The following is a 13,691-nucleotide window of genomic DNA, read 5'->3' on the forward strand; positions in this document are numbered from 1 at the left end:
AAAAAAAAAGGGAGGGTTTCAGGAGTGGGGCTCCCTGAGGTTAGACCTTAAGGAAGGGACCGAGTAGCATCCGAGAGAGTAGAATGGTAGGAAGAGGGAAAGCCTGGCAGGATGGAGGGAGCAGGGGGAGGGGAACTGCCTTGCCTTCAGGACAGACTGGAGGAAAGCGGGAGTCGCCTGAGCGGGCTAAGGGCGGCCAGAGTTGGGTCCCCGGAAAGGTGGGAACTTCCCCGCTAGGGACTGGAATTGAGCAACACCGTGGAAATAAAGATAGGAAAGCTTTGGGCAAAATAGACCAACCCCACGCGGGGGAGGGGGATCCCTCCGGAAGAGGCGGAGACAGCCCTAGACGGCGGAGAGCTTGACTAGGAGGAGAAGGGTCCTTCGCACTGTGGGAGGAGCCCGCGCAGCGGCTTCCTCATTGGCTGCAAACTCGCCTCCCTTCCGGATTACAGCCCTTCCGTCACCCTGAGCCCGCCCCTTCCTCTAACGCGGTCCGCAGTCCCGCCCTCTGTGCCAGTACTTCCTGTTCCCGGCACCCCCTGGCAGCTGCCGGGGCTGAGCGGGGCGGTGGCTTGAGTGACCCTGGCTGCAGCGGCGCCGCGCGCCCCCGCGCCTCGCGCCTGTCCCGGGTGGACAGTCAAGCTGAGCCTGTCTCCGGTCTCGGGATGCCGGGAGAGGAGGAGCGAGCCTTCCTGGCAGCCCGCGAGAAGCTGGCGAGCGCCTTGAGGCTGGATTCCGCGCAGGCATTTCCCGAGGAGCAGCTCAAGCCGTTTCTGGCCACCTCTCTGCCACCAGCCACCCGCTACCTGCAACTGGATGCCGGACGCCTGGTCCGCTGCAACGCTCATGGGGAGGTGAGGCTAAGCCCGCCCGGCGTGCCATGGAAGGGGCTCAGAGGCCAGATGGTCTAGCCTCATAATCTTGCTTTTCTGACTGTTCCTAGCCTCGAAACTACCTCAACACTCTATCCACGGCCCTGAACATCCTGGAAAAATATGGGCGCAACCTCCTCAGCCCACAGCGACCTCGGTACTGGCGCTCAGTGAAGTTTAATAACCCTGTCTTTCGCAGCACGGTGGATGCTGTGCAGGTGAAACCCTTGGGCCTTATCGGAGGGAATTAGACGTATCCTGGGGGTTGACCAGAAGGGACTTGGGGGGGTTCTGAGTGGGGAACCAGCTCTCTTGCCTAGGAGGCCTGCTGGCTAGTGACCTGGTCCTGAATGTGTGGCAGGGGGGCCGGGATGTGCTGCGGTTGTACGGCTATACCGAGGAGCGCTCAGATGGATTGAGTTTCCCTGAAGGGCAAAAGGAGCCGGATGAGTACCAGGTTGCCATAGTCACAGTAGAAGTGCTACTGCTTCGCACGGAGCTCAGCTTCTTGTTGCAGGTGAGATGGCCTTCTGATTCTAAGGTCTTTAAGGTGTAGACTGGGAACCCAGCCTAATTCTAGGCACTTTGAAAGCCCGCATACTGGTGAATTCTGTTTCTGCAGCACTCTGGAAGCTTCTGCTACCCTTTTTCCCTCCAAATGTTAGGGGATCGGGCTTACAAGGAGAACTTTGCTCAAGGTGGGAATTCTTTTAAATCTTGTTTGCAGAATAAGCATCCAAGACAGAACGCACTGGACGAGCTGCTAAGAGACAATGTTGAAGACGATGTAAGGAAGGCAGAAAGGGTGCTGTTAAATAAGGGACTAGGTTTATGGGATTCTGTCCCCCAAACACTTGTGCATTCTCTGCTTTCTTCCTCAGATGCTGCAGCTTTCAGAGTTTCACCCCCTTTTGAAAGAGATTGTTCCTGGCCCCCTCCCTTCTGCGCCAGGTATGACTGGCCCTGTATGAAAGTATTGGATTAGATTGATGTAAATTTAGGTCTTTTATCTTCTTGTATTTGTCTTTTATTTCAAAAGATTAAAGTCGCCCCCCCCCCCCCACCCTCTTGGGTCCAGATCTTGTAAAGAAGAGTTTTGTGACTTGCCTCAGCCCATAACAGATTTGAGTGTAGCCTGGTCTTATCTCCTTTGATTTTAATTTTTAGTGTTTTGGGGGGTGGGAGGGTAGTGTAGTGTGGTGTGTGGATATGTGCATGTGGGTGCAGATGCCCACAGAAGCCAGAGGCAACTGATCCCCTGGAGCTAGAGTTGCAAACGGTGCTGAGCTGCCCAACCTGAGTGCTGGAGGTTAAACTTGGCTCCTTTGCAAGAGCAGTGTTGCTCTTAACCTCTAAGCCATTTCCCCAGCTTTATAACTTTTTAAGAAAGTTACTCTGGGGACTGGAGAGATGGCTCAATGGTGCAGAGCGCCTGTTGCTCTTACAAAGGACCTGGCCTCAATTCCCAGCACTCTTCCTAACTTCACAGACTTTCCTAACTCTAGTTCCTAACATATCTTTGATCCCAGCATTCGGGAGGCAGAGGCAGGCAGATCTCTGTGCGGTTGAGACCAGCTTGGTCTATAGTGAGCTACAAGTCAGCCAGAGCTACATTTTGGTGTGGGGCTGGAAGTAAAGATGATATTTGTTTATGTCTGACTTGTTTTGCTCAATATGGTATCATCAAGTTTCATCCATTTTCCTATAAGTAACAAGATTTTGTTCCTTGTGACTAATACTCCAGTTTGTGTGTTACTATAAGCTACTTATTGTGTGCAACCTGTTTTCTTCATCTGTCGGTAGGTACACAGTGTGACTCATGTCTGGGCTGTAGTATATATGTTTACTTACTGGTATGTGAATGTAGTTTTGGGGGTTTTTTTTTTTGAAGTTACGCTTTTTTGATTTTATTTTTTCAGGCTCCTCCCCTGTTCCCTGCTTTCTCTGTGGTTCTGCCCCAGGCACACTGCACTGTCCAGCCTGTAATCAAACCTCATGCCCAGCTTGTGATCTTTTATTCCATGGACATCCATCCCGCGCTCATCACCTTCGCCACACCCTGCCTGGGGCTCACCAAACTATTAACCTTAACTCTAGGTGAGGGGCTCTCTTTTCTCGGTGATAGTGAAATTAAGAAAATTGAAGATGACTCAAGTGTCTGTTATATGCCAGGTTCTCTAGTAAAGACTGTTTCATAGAGAACAGTTAGTCTAGCCATCAAGGAAACTATGGACATAAACACTAAGCAAGTGGCAGTCGTGATAGACAGATTGTTATGATACACAGGTAGGTAGTAGGTGAACAGTCTTGTCTGAAGAGCGCCCCATTCAGTGTTAGAAACACCTAATGTGGGGAGATTAAGGTACTGTGTTAAGAGATGCTATCTGGAAAATGTTAGCTGTACTCTACCCTTTAAATAATTGAATCATCTGTGGGTGTGGGAGTATTCCAGACAGAACAGCAATCCCAGAAGCCAGAGCTATATGTCATAATCTAGGCAGTGTGAGATTCCCAGGGGTGAGGAGACACAGGTACTAACTTCCACCTCAGCTAGCCATGTCTTTTTTCTATTACAGTTTGCCTGCCTCGTCCCAGCCACAGCCCCACTCAGCCTCCCTGGCTCTAGGAGATAGCTCTTTTTCTTCCCCTGATACTGCAAATGCTTGTCTGCCCTGGCGCTGTCCTACCTGCATCACACAAAATGAGCCTTGGGCAGTGCTCTGTGCAGCCTGTAGTCAGCCCAGAGGCTGTAAGATGCTGGGAATAGAGGGGTCCCAAGGAACTGGGGGCCCAGAACCTGAGCCTGCACGGGATCAGTGGGCCTGCCAGAGTTGTACCTTTGAGAATGAGGCAGCAGCTGTCCTGTGTGCTATATGTGAGCGACCTCGACTGGCCCAGCCTCCCAGCTTGGTGATGGACTCCCATGATGCTGGTGTTTGCCACCAGTCCCTTAAGGTAACCCATCCTGGCCTTCCCGGCTCTTTATTTGCATCTGTTAACCTCAAGCTGTTCTCTCTATCATATCCCTTGTCTTTGGTTTCCCCAGTTCTCTGTATTTCTTTCATGAACCTAAGCCACACAGTCAGTAGGATAATTCTCTTTACCTTTCCATCAGGAGGATATTTTGCTCTCGTCTGCCCAGCCTCAAGTCTGGTACTGTGATCACTGTACCTTTTGCAACTTAGACACTGTCTGGGTATGCGCTATGTGCAACCGAACCCGCAACTCCATCGTAGTGCAGCATGCCCTTCGACCCTATACTAGATCTTTGGAAAAGGATCTCCCAAAGCCTGGGTCCCCAGAACACCTCAGTACTTCCCTGCCTGGTTCCTGTGGCGACCCAGAGAAGCACCGCCAGGATAAGATGCGGAAGGAAAGTCTCCAGCTAGTGAGCATGATCCAGGTAAGGGTGTGGATTGGGCCTGGGTTGAGATGGGCTGAGCTTTGGGGGAAGAAGATGCCAGTTTGTTAGTTAGCATTCTTTTATTGTTGTTTTTTATTTTTTGAGATAAAAGGCATGCACCACCATGCCTGGCCAGCATTTTTTTTTCCCCAAGACAGGGTTTCTCTGTGTGGTTTTGGCTATCTTATAACTCACTCTGTAGGGCTGGAGAGATGGCTCAGTGGTTAAGAGCACTGCCTGCTCTTCCAAAGGTCCTGAGTTCAATTCCCAGCAACCACATGGTGGCTCACAACCATCTGTAATGAGGTCTGGTGCCCTCTTCTGGCCTGCAGACATACACACAGACAGAATATTGTATACATAATAAATAAATAAAAAAGTATCATTTAAAAAAAAAATAACTCACTCTGTAGACCAGGCTGACCTCGAACTCACAGAGATCCACCTGCCTCTGCCTCCCGAGTGCTGGGATTAAAGGCGTGCGCCACCACCGCCCATCTCCAGCTAGCATTCTTATAAGACTTGTTACTGTTAGCTATAGCTGCTTTACTTTGAATGCTTCGCAGAAGTCAGTTTTCATTCTGTGCCCTGGCCACATAGTCAGTATGTCCCTGCTTAGCCACTGCTGACCAGGCTAAGGGTTGGTAGAGTTGTCTTCCTGATGTTCCTCTGCTGGTGTCTGGGTGTGACTGCTCTTTAGGAAGGGGAAGCTGCAGGTGCCAGTCCAGAAGAGATCTTCTCAGCTTTACAGTACTCAGGCACTGAGGTACCCCTGCAGTGGTTGCGTTCAGAGTTGTCCTACGTCCTGGAGATGGTGGCTGAGCTAGCTGGACAGCAGGATCCAGGACTGGGTGCCTTTTCCTGTCAGGAAGCCCGGAAAGCCTGGCTTGATCGTCATGGCAACCTTGATGAAGCTGTAGAGGAGTGTGTGCGAGCCAGGAGGAGGAAGGTACCATTATGCAGGAGGCGGGTTGGGGTGGAGAGCACCAGAGTTTGCTTGCTGTTCCCTCTTAACATCTCAGTGCTTTCGATTGTAGGTGAAGGAGCTCCAGTCCCTGGGCTTTGGACCTAAAGAAGGGTCTCTGCAGGCCTTGTTCCAGCACGGGGGTGATGTGGCTCGGGCCCTGACTGAATTACAGCGCCAGCGTCTGGAGCCCTTCCATCAGCGCCTGTGGGACAGAGGCCCTGAACCCACTCCCTGCTGGGATGGGCTGGATAGACAGGTGCTGAGAGTAGGCAAGACACCCAATATCCCACTTAAGGGAATAAGAGAAGATTGAGGGGGAAGATCCTTGGGGTCTGACAGCCACTGTCTCCTGAATCACATTGCAGAGCCTGGTCCGGCGGCTTCTGGCGGTCTATACTCTGCCCAGTTGGGGTCGGGCAGAGCTGGCCCTGTCACTGCTGCAGGAGACACCTAGAAACTATGAGCTGTTGGACGTGGTGGAGGCCGTGAGGCACAGCCATGACCGGGCCTTTCTTCGCCGATTGCTTGCCCAGGAATGTGCTGTGTGCGGGTGGGCCCTTCCCCGCAACCGGGTAAGTCCCTTCCTCCTATACCTGGACTCTGCTCCTGCTGGGCTGCCACCTCACCCTAGATGGCCTTGTCTTCTGCTTTTGTCCTTACACCACTGAAACCTTCTGATAAGGGAACAACAGGAACACCCCTTTTAAAAAATGTTGGAGCTTCCAACATTGTTTTAGCTTTCTTTTACTATAACAAATACTGAGGTAACCAACTTATGAAGAGAAAACATGTATTTTTTTTATACAGTTCTTGAGGTTTTAGTTTTTCATTTGTTGGTTCCATTGTTTTGGACCTTTGCTGGCACATCAGGTAGGAAAATGTGACACCAAAACCACTATGCTCTTGGCTAGGGAGCTAGAAAGTAAGAAACTAGGGCTCCATCATCCTCTTCCAGGACATTCCTAGTGTCCAGAAGACCTGGACGTACCTCCAGCATTCCGCTTTTGACAGCTGTATGGTGCACATCTTTAAGCCTAGATCGCAGGAGGCAGAGGCAAGCAAATCTCTGTTAATCTGAGTCCTTTCTCTTCTACATAGAGAGTTCCAAGCTACACAGGGTCACTAATGAGATTCTGTCTAAAAAAAAAAAAAGTTTAAAAAAATGAATAGATCTAAACTATAGCAAACATGCAATAGTATTAAAAATAAAAGTATACTAAGCTTCCCTGCTCCTCTCCCCTCAAAATCCTTCTCTGAATGCCTGATCTTTATCCATCTGTGTGTGCCAAGGGCTCTTTGGAAGCAGATCTCAAGTGTCATGGTCTTATCTATGAGTATTTCAGTATGACCAGACAGTGGTGGTGCCTTTAATCCCAGCACTCAGGAGGCAGAAGCAGGTAGATCTCTGTGAGTTCGAGGCCAGCCTGGTTTACAGAGCTAGTTCCAGGACAGGCACCAAAACTACACAAGGAAACCCTGTCTCAAAAAACCAAAGAAGGGGCTGGAGAGATGGCTCAGAGGTTAAGAGCACTGGCTGCTCTTCCAGAGGTCCTGAGTTCAATTCCCAGCAACCACATGGTGGCTCACAACCATCTGTACTGAGATCTGGCACCCTCTTCTGGCGTGCAGGCATACATCAAGGCAGAATGTTGTATACATAATAAATAAATAAATCTTAAAAAAAAAAACCAAAGAAAAAGTATTTCAGTAACTCTCTAAAAAGTAAATTCTATTTTAAAATACAACCACAATAGTCACACCAGCAGAAAGTAACAATAATTTTAAAATTTATTCTTTATCTATTGTGTATTTGTGTATATGTCACGTGTATGTGGGTGCCCATGGGGTCAAAAGGTTTTGGATCCCCTGGAACTGAAATACAGGTACGGGTGTGAGCCACCCATCATGGTTGCTGGGAACCAAACAAGTCCTCTGGAAGAACACCAAACACTATTGCTGGCTAAGCCATTTCTCCAGCCCAGCAATGATTCTTTTTAATCTGGGCAGGGGTCTCATGTATGCACTCACTATGTGGTTAGAGGAGATTGTAGGTGTGCTGAGCCTCCCTCCTCCACATTCCCAGTGCTAGAATTACAGGCATGTGCCATCACACCCAGGTTTAGGAAGCACTGGGGGCTAAACCCCCACCTTCATACAAGCTTTATAACCAGCACAGTAAGTTTGATATCATAATATCTAGGTGATAGAAGCAGGTCTCTGTTATGTTCTGAGATTCACTTGATCTAGGTCCAAGGTGGCAGTTCTTCAGGTGAATATAATCTTAGTCTGGCTCTGTGTTGTATTTGGTTTTATATATTTATATACATTACATATATAAAAAACTGTATATTGTAAATCATAGAAAGTTGCACAACTAATATGGGGAATTCTGTGGACTCTACCCACCCTCCCGTAGTGGTGACATGTAATTATTATGTATCATCAAGACTACAGTACACAGACAGCATTAGCTATAGTATGGTTCTTCTTGTTGTTTACTTGTTTGTATGTGGAAGAGTGTTTTCTTTTTATATAGCCAGGCTGGCCTCAGACTTACTATACACCCACGGGCAACCTTGACCTTCTGACCCTCCTCCTCACCTCCTGATCCTGAGACAAGGGATGTACCCTTAAGCCTGGTTTATGCAGTGCTAGGCCCTGAACACAGGGCTTTGTTTACCAGCTGAGCTACGTCCCCAGTTCATCTGTGTCAGATTTACAATTCTGTCTCAAATGTGTGATCACGATAGAGTATAGCCCTATGTGGTGGCATGTGCTCTTAATCCCAGTGTCCCACAAGATCGGAAGTGCTAGCATGCCTTTAGAGGTGTTTGCTTTACTTTGGCATCACCACTGTCTGCTGCCCTCCTTCCAGCTGTCTTCAGATGTGGGTTGCCTACCTAGGACCTCTGGGTGCTGAGCTTGCTGTTTGCCCATTTAGTTAGACTTCAGTTTTTTGGTGTATCCCAGGGCTGACAGCAGATCTCCCCTTTTCCTCTTCTCCCCTCCCACTGTAGATGCAGGCCCTCATCTCCTGTGAGTGCACTATATGTCCTGACTGCTTCCGCCAGCACTTCACCATCGCCCTGAAGGAAAAGCACATCACAGATATGGTGTGTCCTGCCTGTGGCCGCCCTGACCTTACTGATGACAACCAGTTACTCAGCTACTTCTCCACCCTTGACATCCAGGTACTACGGCTGCGATGGTTTAGGTGGACTAGGCTTTGAACAAGTTTCTACCCATCTACCACCTCTGCTTCTTGTCCTCAGCTCAGAGACAGCCTCGACCCAGATGCATATGCCCTATTTCATAAGAAGCTGACGGAGGGTGTGCTCATGCGAGACCCCAAGTTCTTGTGGTGTGCCCAGGTAAGTAGCCTGGCAAAAGGAACTTTCTGGAGGGGCAGGGTATGGTACCACGTCAGGTCTTGAACAGCTTTTGTTCTCTTGCTCTCACAGTGTTCCTTTGGCTTCATATATGAACGTGAACAACTGGAGGCAACATGTCCCCAGTGTCACCAGACCTTCTGTGTGCGCTGCAAGCGCCAGGTAAGTCACACTCTTCTCTTCAGAAGTCTTGACTAAGCTATTGCCGGGTTCTGTTAGACTCAGGGAGTACAACGGAAACAAAACAGTCCTGCTCTCTAAGCTTAAAGGGCTTGCTGGGTATCTAGGGAGATAATGCAGTTAGTGGGAGGACCTGAGTGCAGTCTTCAGGACCTGTGCAGGTGGCTCAGCAATTAAAAGTCCTAGCCTCCCTTCCATTGGACCTGGGTTCAGTTCTCAGCACCTACATGGCAGCTCACACCCTCTTCTGGTCTTCTTGGACACCAGCCACACACATGTTGAACAGACATTCATGCAGTCAGAACTCCCATACACATTAAATAAATAAAATATTTGGCTGGGCGGTGGTGGCACATGGCTTTAAACCCTTGGAAGGTAGAAGCAGATGGCTCTCTGTGAGTTTGACACCAGCCTGGTCTACAGAACTATTTCCAGGACAACCAAGACTATAAAACTCTGTCTTGAAAAAACAAAAACAAAAAAACAAACAAAAAAAGATTCCAAAGCTGGATTAGGGCCAGTTAAGGTCTCGTTACCAGACCCAACATCCTTAGTTCTAGCCCCAGGCCACACAGAGGTGAAGGAGAGGACACCTCTACTGGTTTTCCTCTGACTCCCACACGCACTAAATTAATTAATTTTTTTAAAGAAAAATGTAAAGCCAAGTCTGTTGATAGATACTTGTAATTCCTGCACTGGGATTGGGGAGGTTACTGTTGACAGGCGTATCCCTGGGGCCTGCTGGCTAGTCACCATATCCTGAGTTCCAGGCCAGTGAGATACTCTGTCTCAAAAAGAAGTGGTACAGGGCTTTATACTCTGGCCTCCACATATACACACATGTATAGAGAACGGAAGGCTCCCTAGGTAAGGACCAGGCTCAGGGAAAAGGAGAAGAAAGAAGGGGAAGGGGAGAGAGTGGGTGCAATTCTGTATAGGCCAAAGCTATGAATGGAACCTAAGCTGGGAAGAGCAGCCTTGTCTGCCTGAAGATGGAGATGCCAAACGGGCTCTTCCTTTTCCTTTAGTTTTGATTTCTTGAGAGACTTTGCTGTGTAGCCCAAACTGGCCTAAAACTTGGTGTCGTCCTGGCTAAGCCTCCTGAGGCCCAGCCATGTCTGTTCAGAATTGTTTAAGCACAGGCCTGGAAGTTAAGCCATCCATGCAGAAAGTATTTTGGGGCAAAAAGAACAATCTATAGAAAAGCCAAACTTGTGGGGGAAATGATGTATGGTGGAGCCCCGAGAGCAAGAGTGAGAATGGCAGGGTGGCAGCCAGCTGCCAGTGAAGGGCAGCCCTTGAGGCCAAGTAATACAGAGGTTTGGCTCTCATTTTGAGACTGTGCACGGAGTGACACTAGCATTTGTCTTTTAAAAGGTTGGTTTGCTATTGAGAACCTTGTGTCTGTCATTGAACATAACAAAATGAACCCCTGTACCCCCACCCCTCGGGGTCTGTGCTGCTGACACTAAGAGAGTTTCCCGACATCGACTTTGAAATAAAAAATGGGGTGGAGGGAGCAGAGCATAGTAACCCAAGCAAGCATTTGAAGCACGATTTGACAATTACCTGGAGTAAGGTGGTAGCAATAGGAACAAAGAGGTGAGGTTTGGATGGGAACAGCCAAGGTTTATGAACAGATGTGTAGTGGTTAGGGAAGTGAAAAACAGTGGCCTTTCAGTCAGTGTTCAGAGCTGAGTGAATGGTAGATAGCAGTAGTGTCCTAAGTTGGGACCACTGGGTGTGAGTGGTCGGGCCAATGGGACAGACAGACTAGGGCATGGGGTAGAGCATCCATGCACAGCCTTCTTTCCTCCTGGCAGTGGGAGGAGCAGCACAAAGGACGGAGCTGTGAGGAGTTCCAGAACTGGAAACGCACCAATGACCCAGAATACCAGGCTCAAGGCTTGGCGATGTATCTTCAGGAAAATGGCATTGGTAAGGCTACCTCACTTAGTCTGTCTGCACAGTCTTACCAGAAGAAGCCTCCACCTTGACCTGGGTTGCAGTGCTGCCCTCACCCTGAGCTGCTTCCCCTTGCAGACTGCCCCAAGTGCAAGTTCTCATACGCACTGGCTCGAGGTGGCTGCATGCATTTCCACTGCACCCAGTGTCGGCACCAGTTCTGCAGCGGCTGCTATAATGCCTTTTACGCCAAGAATGTGAGTTCAGAGAGTGAGGGAAGGAGAGAAAAGTGGGCGGCTGTTGGGCTTGAGGGGCGGGGCTAGGGGAAAAGGAATGGTCAATAGGACAGAAAGCATCTCTGCCCTCTTCTCCCTTTGCTTGCCCATACACCTTAATATCATGATCTTCTCTCACTCCCATACCCCCCACCCCACCCCCACACAGGGGTTCTTGAAAGTCCAGGACACCAACAGTTTCCAACTTCTTTCTCCTATTTGGGTTTTACCAGAAATGTCCAGACCCTAATTGCAGGGTGAAAAAGTCCCTGCATGGCCACCACCCTCGAGACTGCCTCTTCTACCTACGGGATTGGTCTGCTGTCCGGCTCCAGAAACTGTTGCAGGTCAGAGGTGGCCAGCCCAGCTGCGTGTGCAGATTACTAGCAGATGGGATGCCGGATGAGCACGAAGGGAAAAGACTGAATGCTAGGACATGGGCCAGTGGCTGAATCAAGGGAAACAATGCCCATATGTCTCTACTTCTCCCTAGGACAATAATGTCATGTTTAACACGGAGCCTCCAGCTGGGACCCGGGCAGTCCCTGGAGGTAAGTGTCCTACAAGCCTCTGTGGAGATGGTGCGGTGGGTTCCCATTGTGGGTAAAGAAAGGGAGGATCTGGACTCGTTTGTGTGCCCCTTGGCAACGTAGTTAACCTTCCCTTGTCTTGTTCCTAACTGGTGAGGATAATAGCCACCTAATGACTAAGCTGTTACAAGGAATTGTTAAAGCACATGGCCTTTTTTTTTTTTTTTTGGTTTTTCGAGACAGGGTTTCTCTGTGGTTTTGGTTCCTGTCCTGGAACTAGCTCTTGTAGACCAGGCTGGTCTCGAACTCACAGAGATCCGCCTGCCTCTGCCTCCCAAGTGCTGGGATTAAAGGCATGCGCCACCACCGCCCGGCTAAGCACATGGCCTTTAAGTCTCTTCTCATGTTCTCTAATGGTTAGGATCCGGTAATTAGCTGAGTGACTAATGACACCTGCCAGCTGTCTAGGTTTTAGGCTACTGTTTGGGGTTCTGTGTGGGGAACAAACGATGCTGAGTAAGGTTCTGACCTACCCTACTCAGCTTCTAGGCAGAGATAAGGCCTCCAGAGGGCTGGGCAGTGGTGGCATACGCCTTTAATCCCCACAGGAGGGTGGGGGGAGGCAGGCATATATGTTCAAAGCCAGTCCGGTCTACAGAGCGGGTTCCAGGACAGCCAGGGCACACACAGAGAAACCCTGTCTCAACAAACAAGCAAGCCCTCCAGAGAATAAGTTGGCTGTGTAGGAGCTAAGTAATAAGCAGGAGAGCAGTTTGAAGAACATCCGACAGGCCAGCCAATGCTCTGCAGTGAGATGCTGTCTCCTCCCCCTGCCAGAAAAAAGCGTGTGATTATGGGTCATAAGCCACTTCGGTGAGAAGTGGGGCGGCCAGGCCTCCACCTGTCACCAGGCCACTCTGCCTCTGAACCCTTCTCCAAAGTAACGACATAACTACTACTGACAAGCAGGGCTTTCTGAACCAGAGGTCCCCTCCCAACATGTTCCCCTTCCTTCCTTACTCTTAGGTGGCTGCCGAGTGATGGAACAAAAAGAGGTTCCCAGTGGGTTCAGGGATGAAGCCTGTGGCAAGGAAACTCCACCTGGCTATGCCGGCCTCTGTCAGTGAGTGCCTGCCAGAGCATGGAGCATGGCATTGGGATGAGGGCTAGGTTGCCCAGGCAGTAAGATGGGGTCTCTGGGGCCAGTTGGTCCTTCGGAGAGTAGGAGGGAGGGAAGGAGGGGCCCGCTGGTCAAGGGTGTGGATGGGTAGTGGCAGGCGGCACAGAGATTCTGGCTGACACTGCCTGCAAGGAGAGCAAGCAGAGGAGCTAATAGTCTTGTTCATGTAAGAATCTACTGTGTCCAGGACAGCCCAGGCTCTCCACAGAGAAGCCCAGTCTCAGAAAAAGAACAATCCCACTGTGGTCTGGTGAGACAACTATGTGGGGGTAAAGGTGCTTAGTGCCAAGCATGGGGAGCATAGTTCTACACCCCCCCCCCAAACCCACATGGTGAAAGGAGAGAACCAGCTCGCAAGTTGTTCTGTGACATGAGTGTGGGGTGGGCTCATATAGCATAACACAAAAAGGAAAAATCCAAACGCCCAACAAGATGTTAGGTCACACAGTTAATATTAAACAGCAGAGTAAATATTCTGCTCCCTCATCTCCCCAGGGCACACTACAAAGAATATCTTGTGAGCCTCATCAATGCCCATTCGTTGGACCCAGCAATGCTGTATGATGTGGAGGAGCTGGAGACAGCCACTGTACGCTACCTACATGTACATCCCCAGGCAGTGGAAGGAGAGGACCGTCCTGCCTACCAGGCCCGACTGTTACAGGTAATGCTGTCAGCACTCCACTGTACCTCCACCCCTACCTTCCAGAAGTCACCTGTCACGCCCATTTTTCTACTCCAGGTTTTCAGTATCATTATCTTCTCCTTTACAGAAGCTGACAGAAGAGGTTCCCTTGGGACAGAGCATCACCCGTAGAAGGAAGTAGCTGAGGGCAAGAGTCCTGATGAGGCTTCACCACCCTGCCCTCAGCAACAGCTCCGGCACCAATAAAGAGGCATCTTATGGCCTAGGCTTCTTGGTGGTCCTTCTTCCTGGCCTTACCATCTTGGGGCCTTAGGGAAAGGGAAGGGGTAGGCAAACAGAGT

The 13,691-nt window shown here is 49.9% G+C and overlaps 1 protein-coding gene across 1 annotated transcript; it reads left to right on the forward strand.

Annotated features, from left to right (window-relative positions):
• The first annotated feature begins 316 nt into the window (after positions 1–316).
• On the forward strand, positions 317–13,616 carry Rnf31 (ring finger protein 31). Its single transcript, XM_041633940.1, has 21 exons — positions 317–857; positions 947–1,093; positions 1,237–1,392; positions 1,603–1,662; positions 1,757–1,826; positions 2,795–2,972; positions 3,452–3,830; positions 3,991–4,278; positions 4,979–5,227; positions 5,316–5,501; positions 5,611–5,817; positions 8,263–8,436; positions 8,518–8,616; positions 8,707–8,796; positions 10,638–10,752; positions 10,858–10,976; positions 11,228–11,341; positions 11,488–11,545; positions 12,551–12,647; positions 13,200–13,368; positions 13,478–13,616. Exons 1-21 carry the CDS (start codon positions 669–671, stop codon positions 13,529–13,531), a joined length of 3,198 nt encoding a protein of 1,065 aa, XP_041489874.1. The 5' UTR covers positions 317–668; the 3' UTR covers positions 13,532–13,616.
• Positions 13,617–13,691: the final 75 nt, after the last annotated feature.

Source organism: Microtus oregoni, unplaced genomic scaffold (genome assembly GCF_018167655.1).
Source record: "Microtus oregoni isolate MIOR12 unplaced genomic scaffold, Mior012 000045F_ref0000178, whole genome shotgun sequence".
NCBI lineage: Eukaryota > Metazoa > Chordata > Mammalia > Rodentia > Cricetidae > Microtus > Microtus oregoni.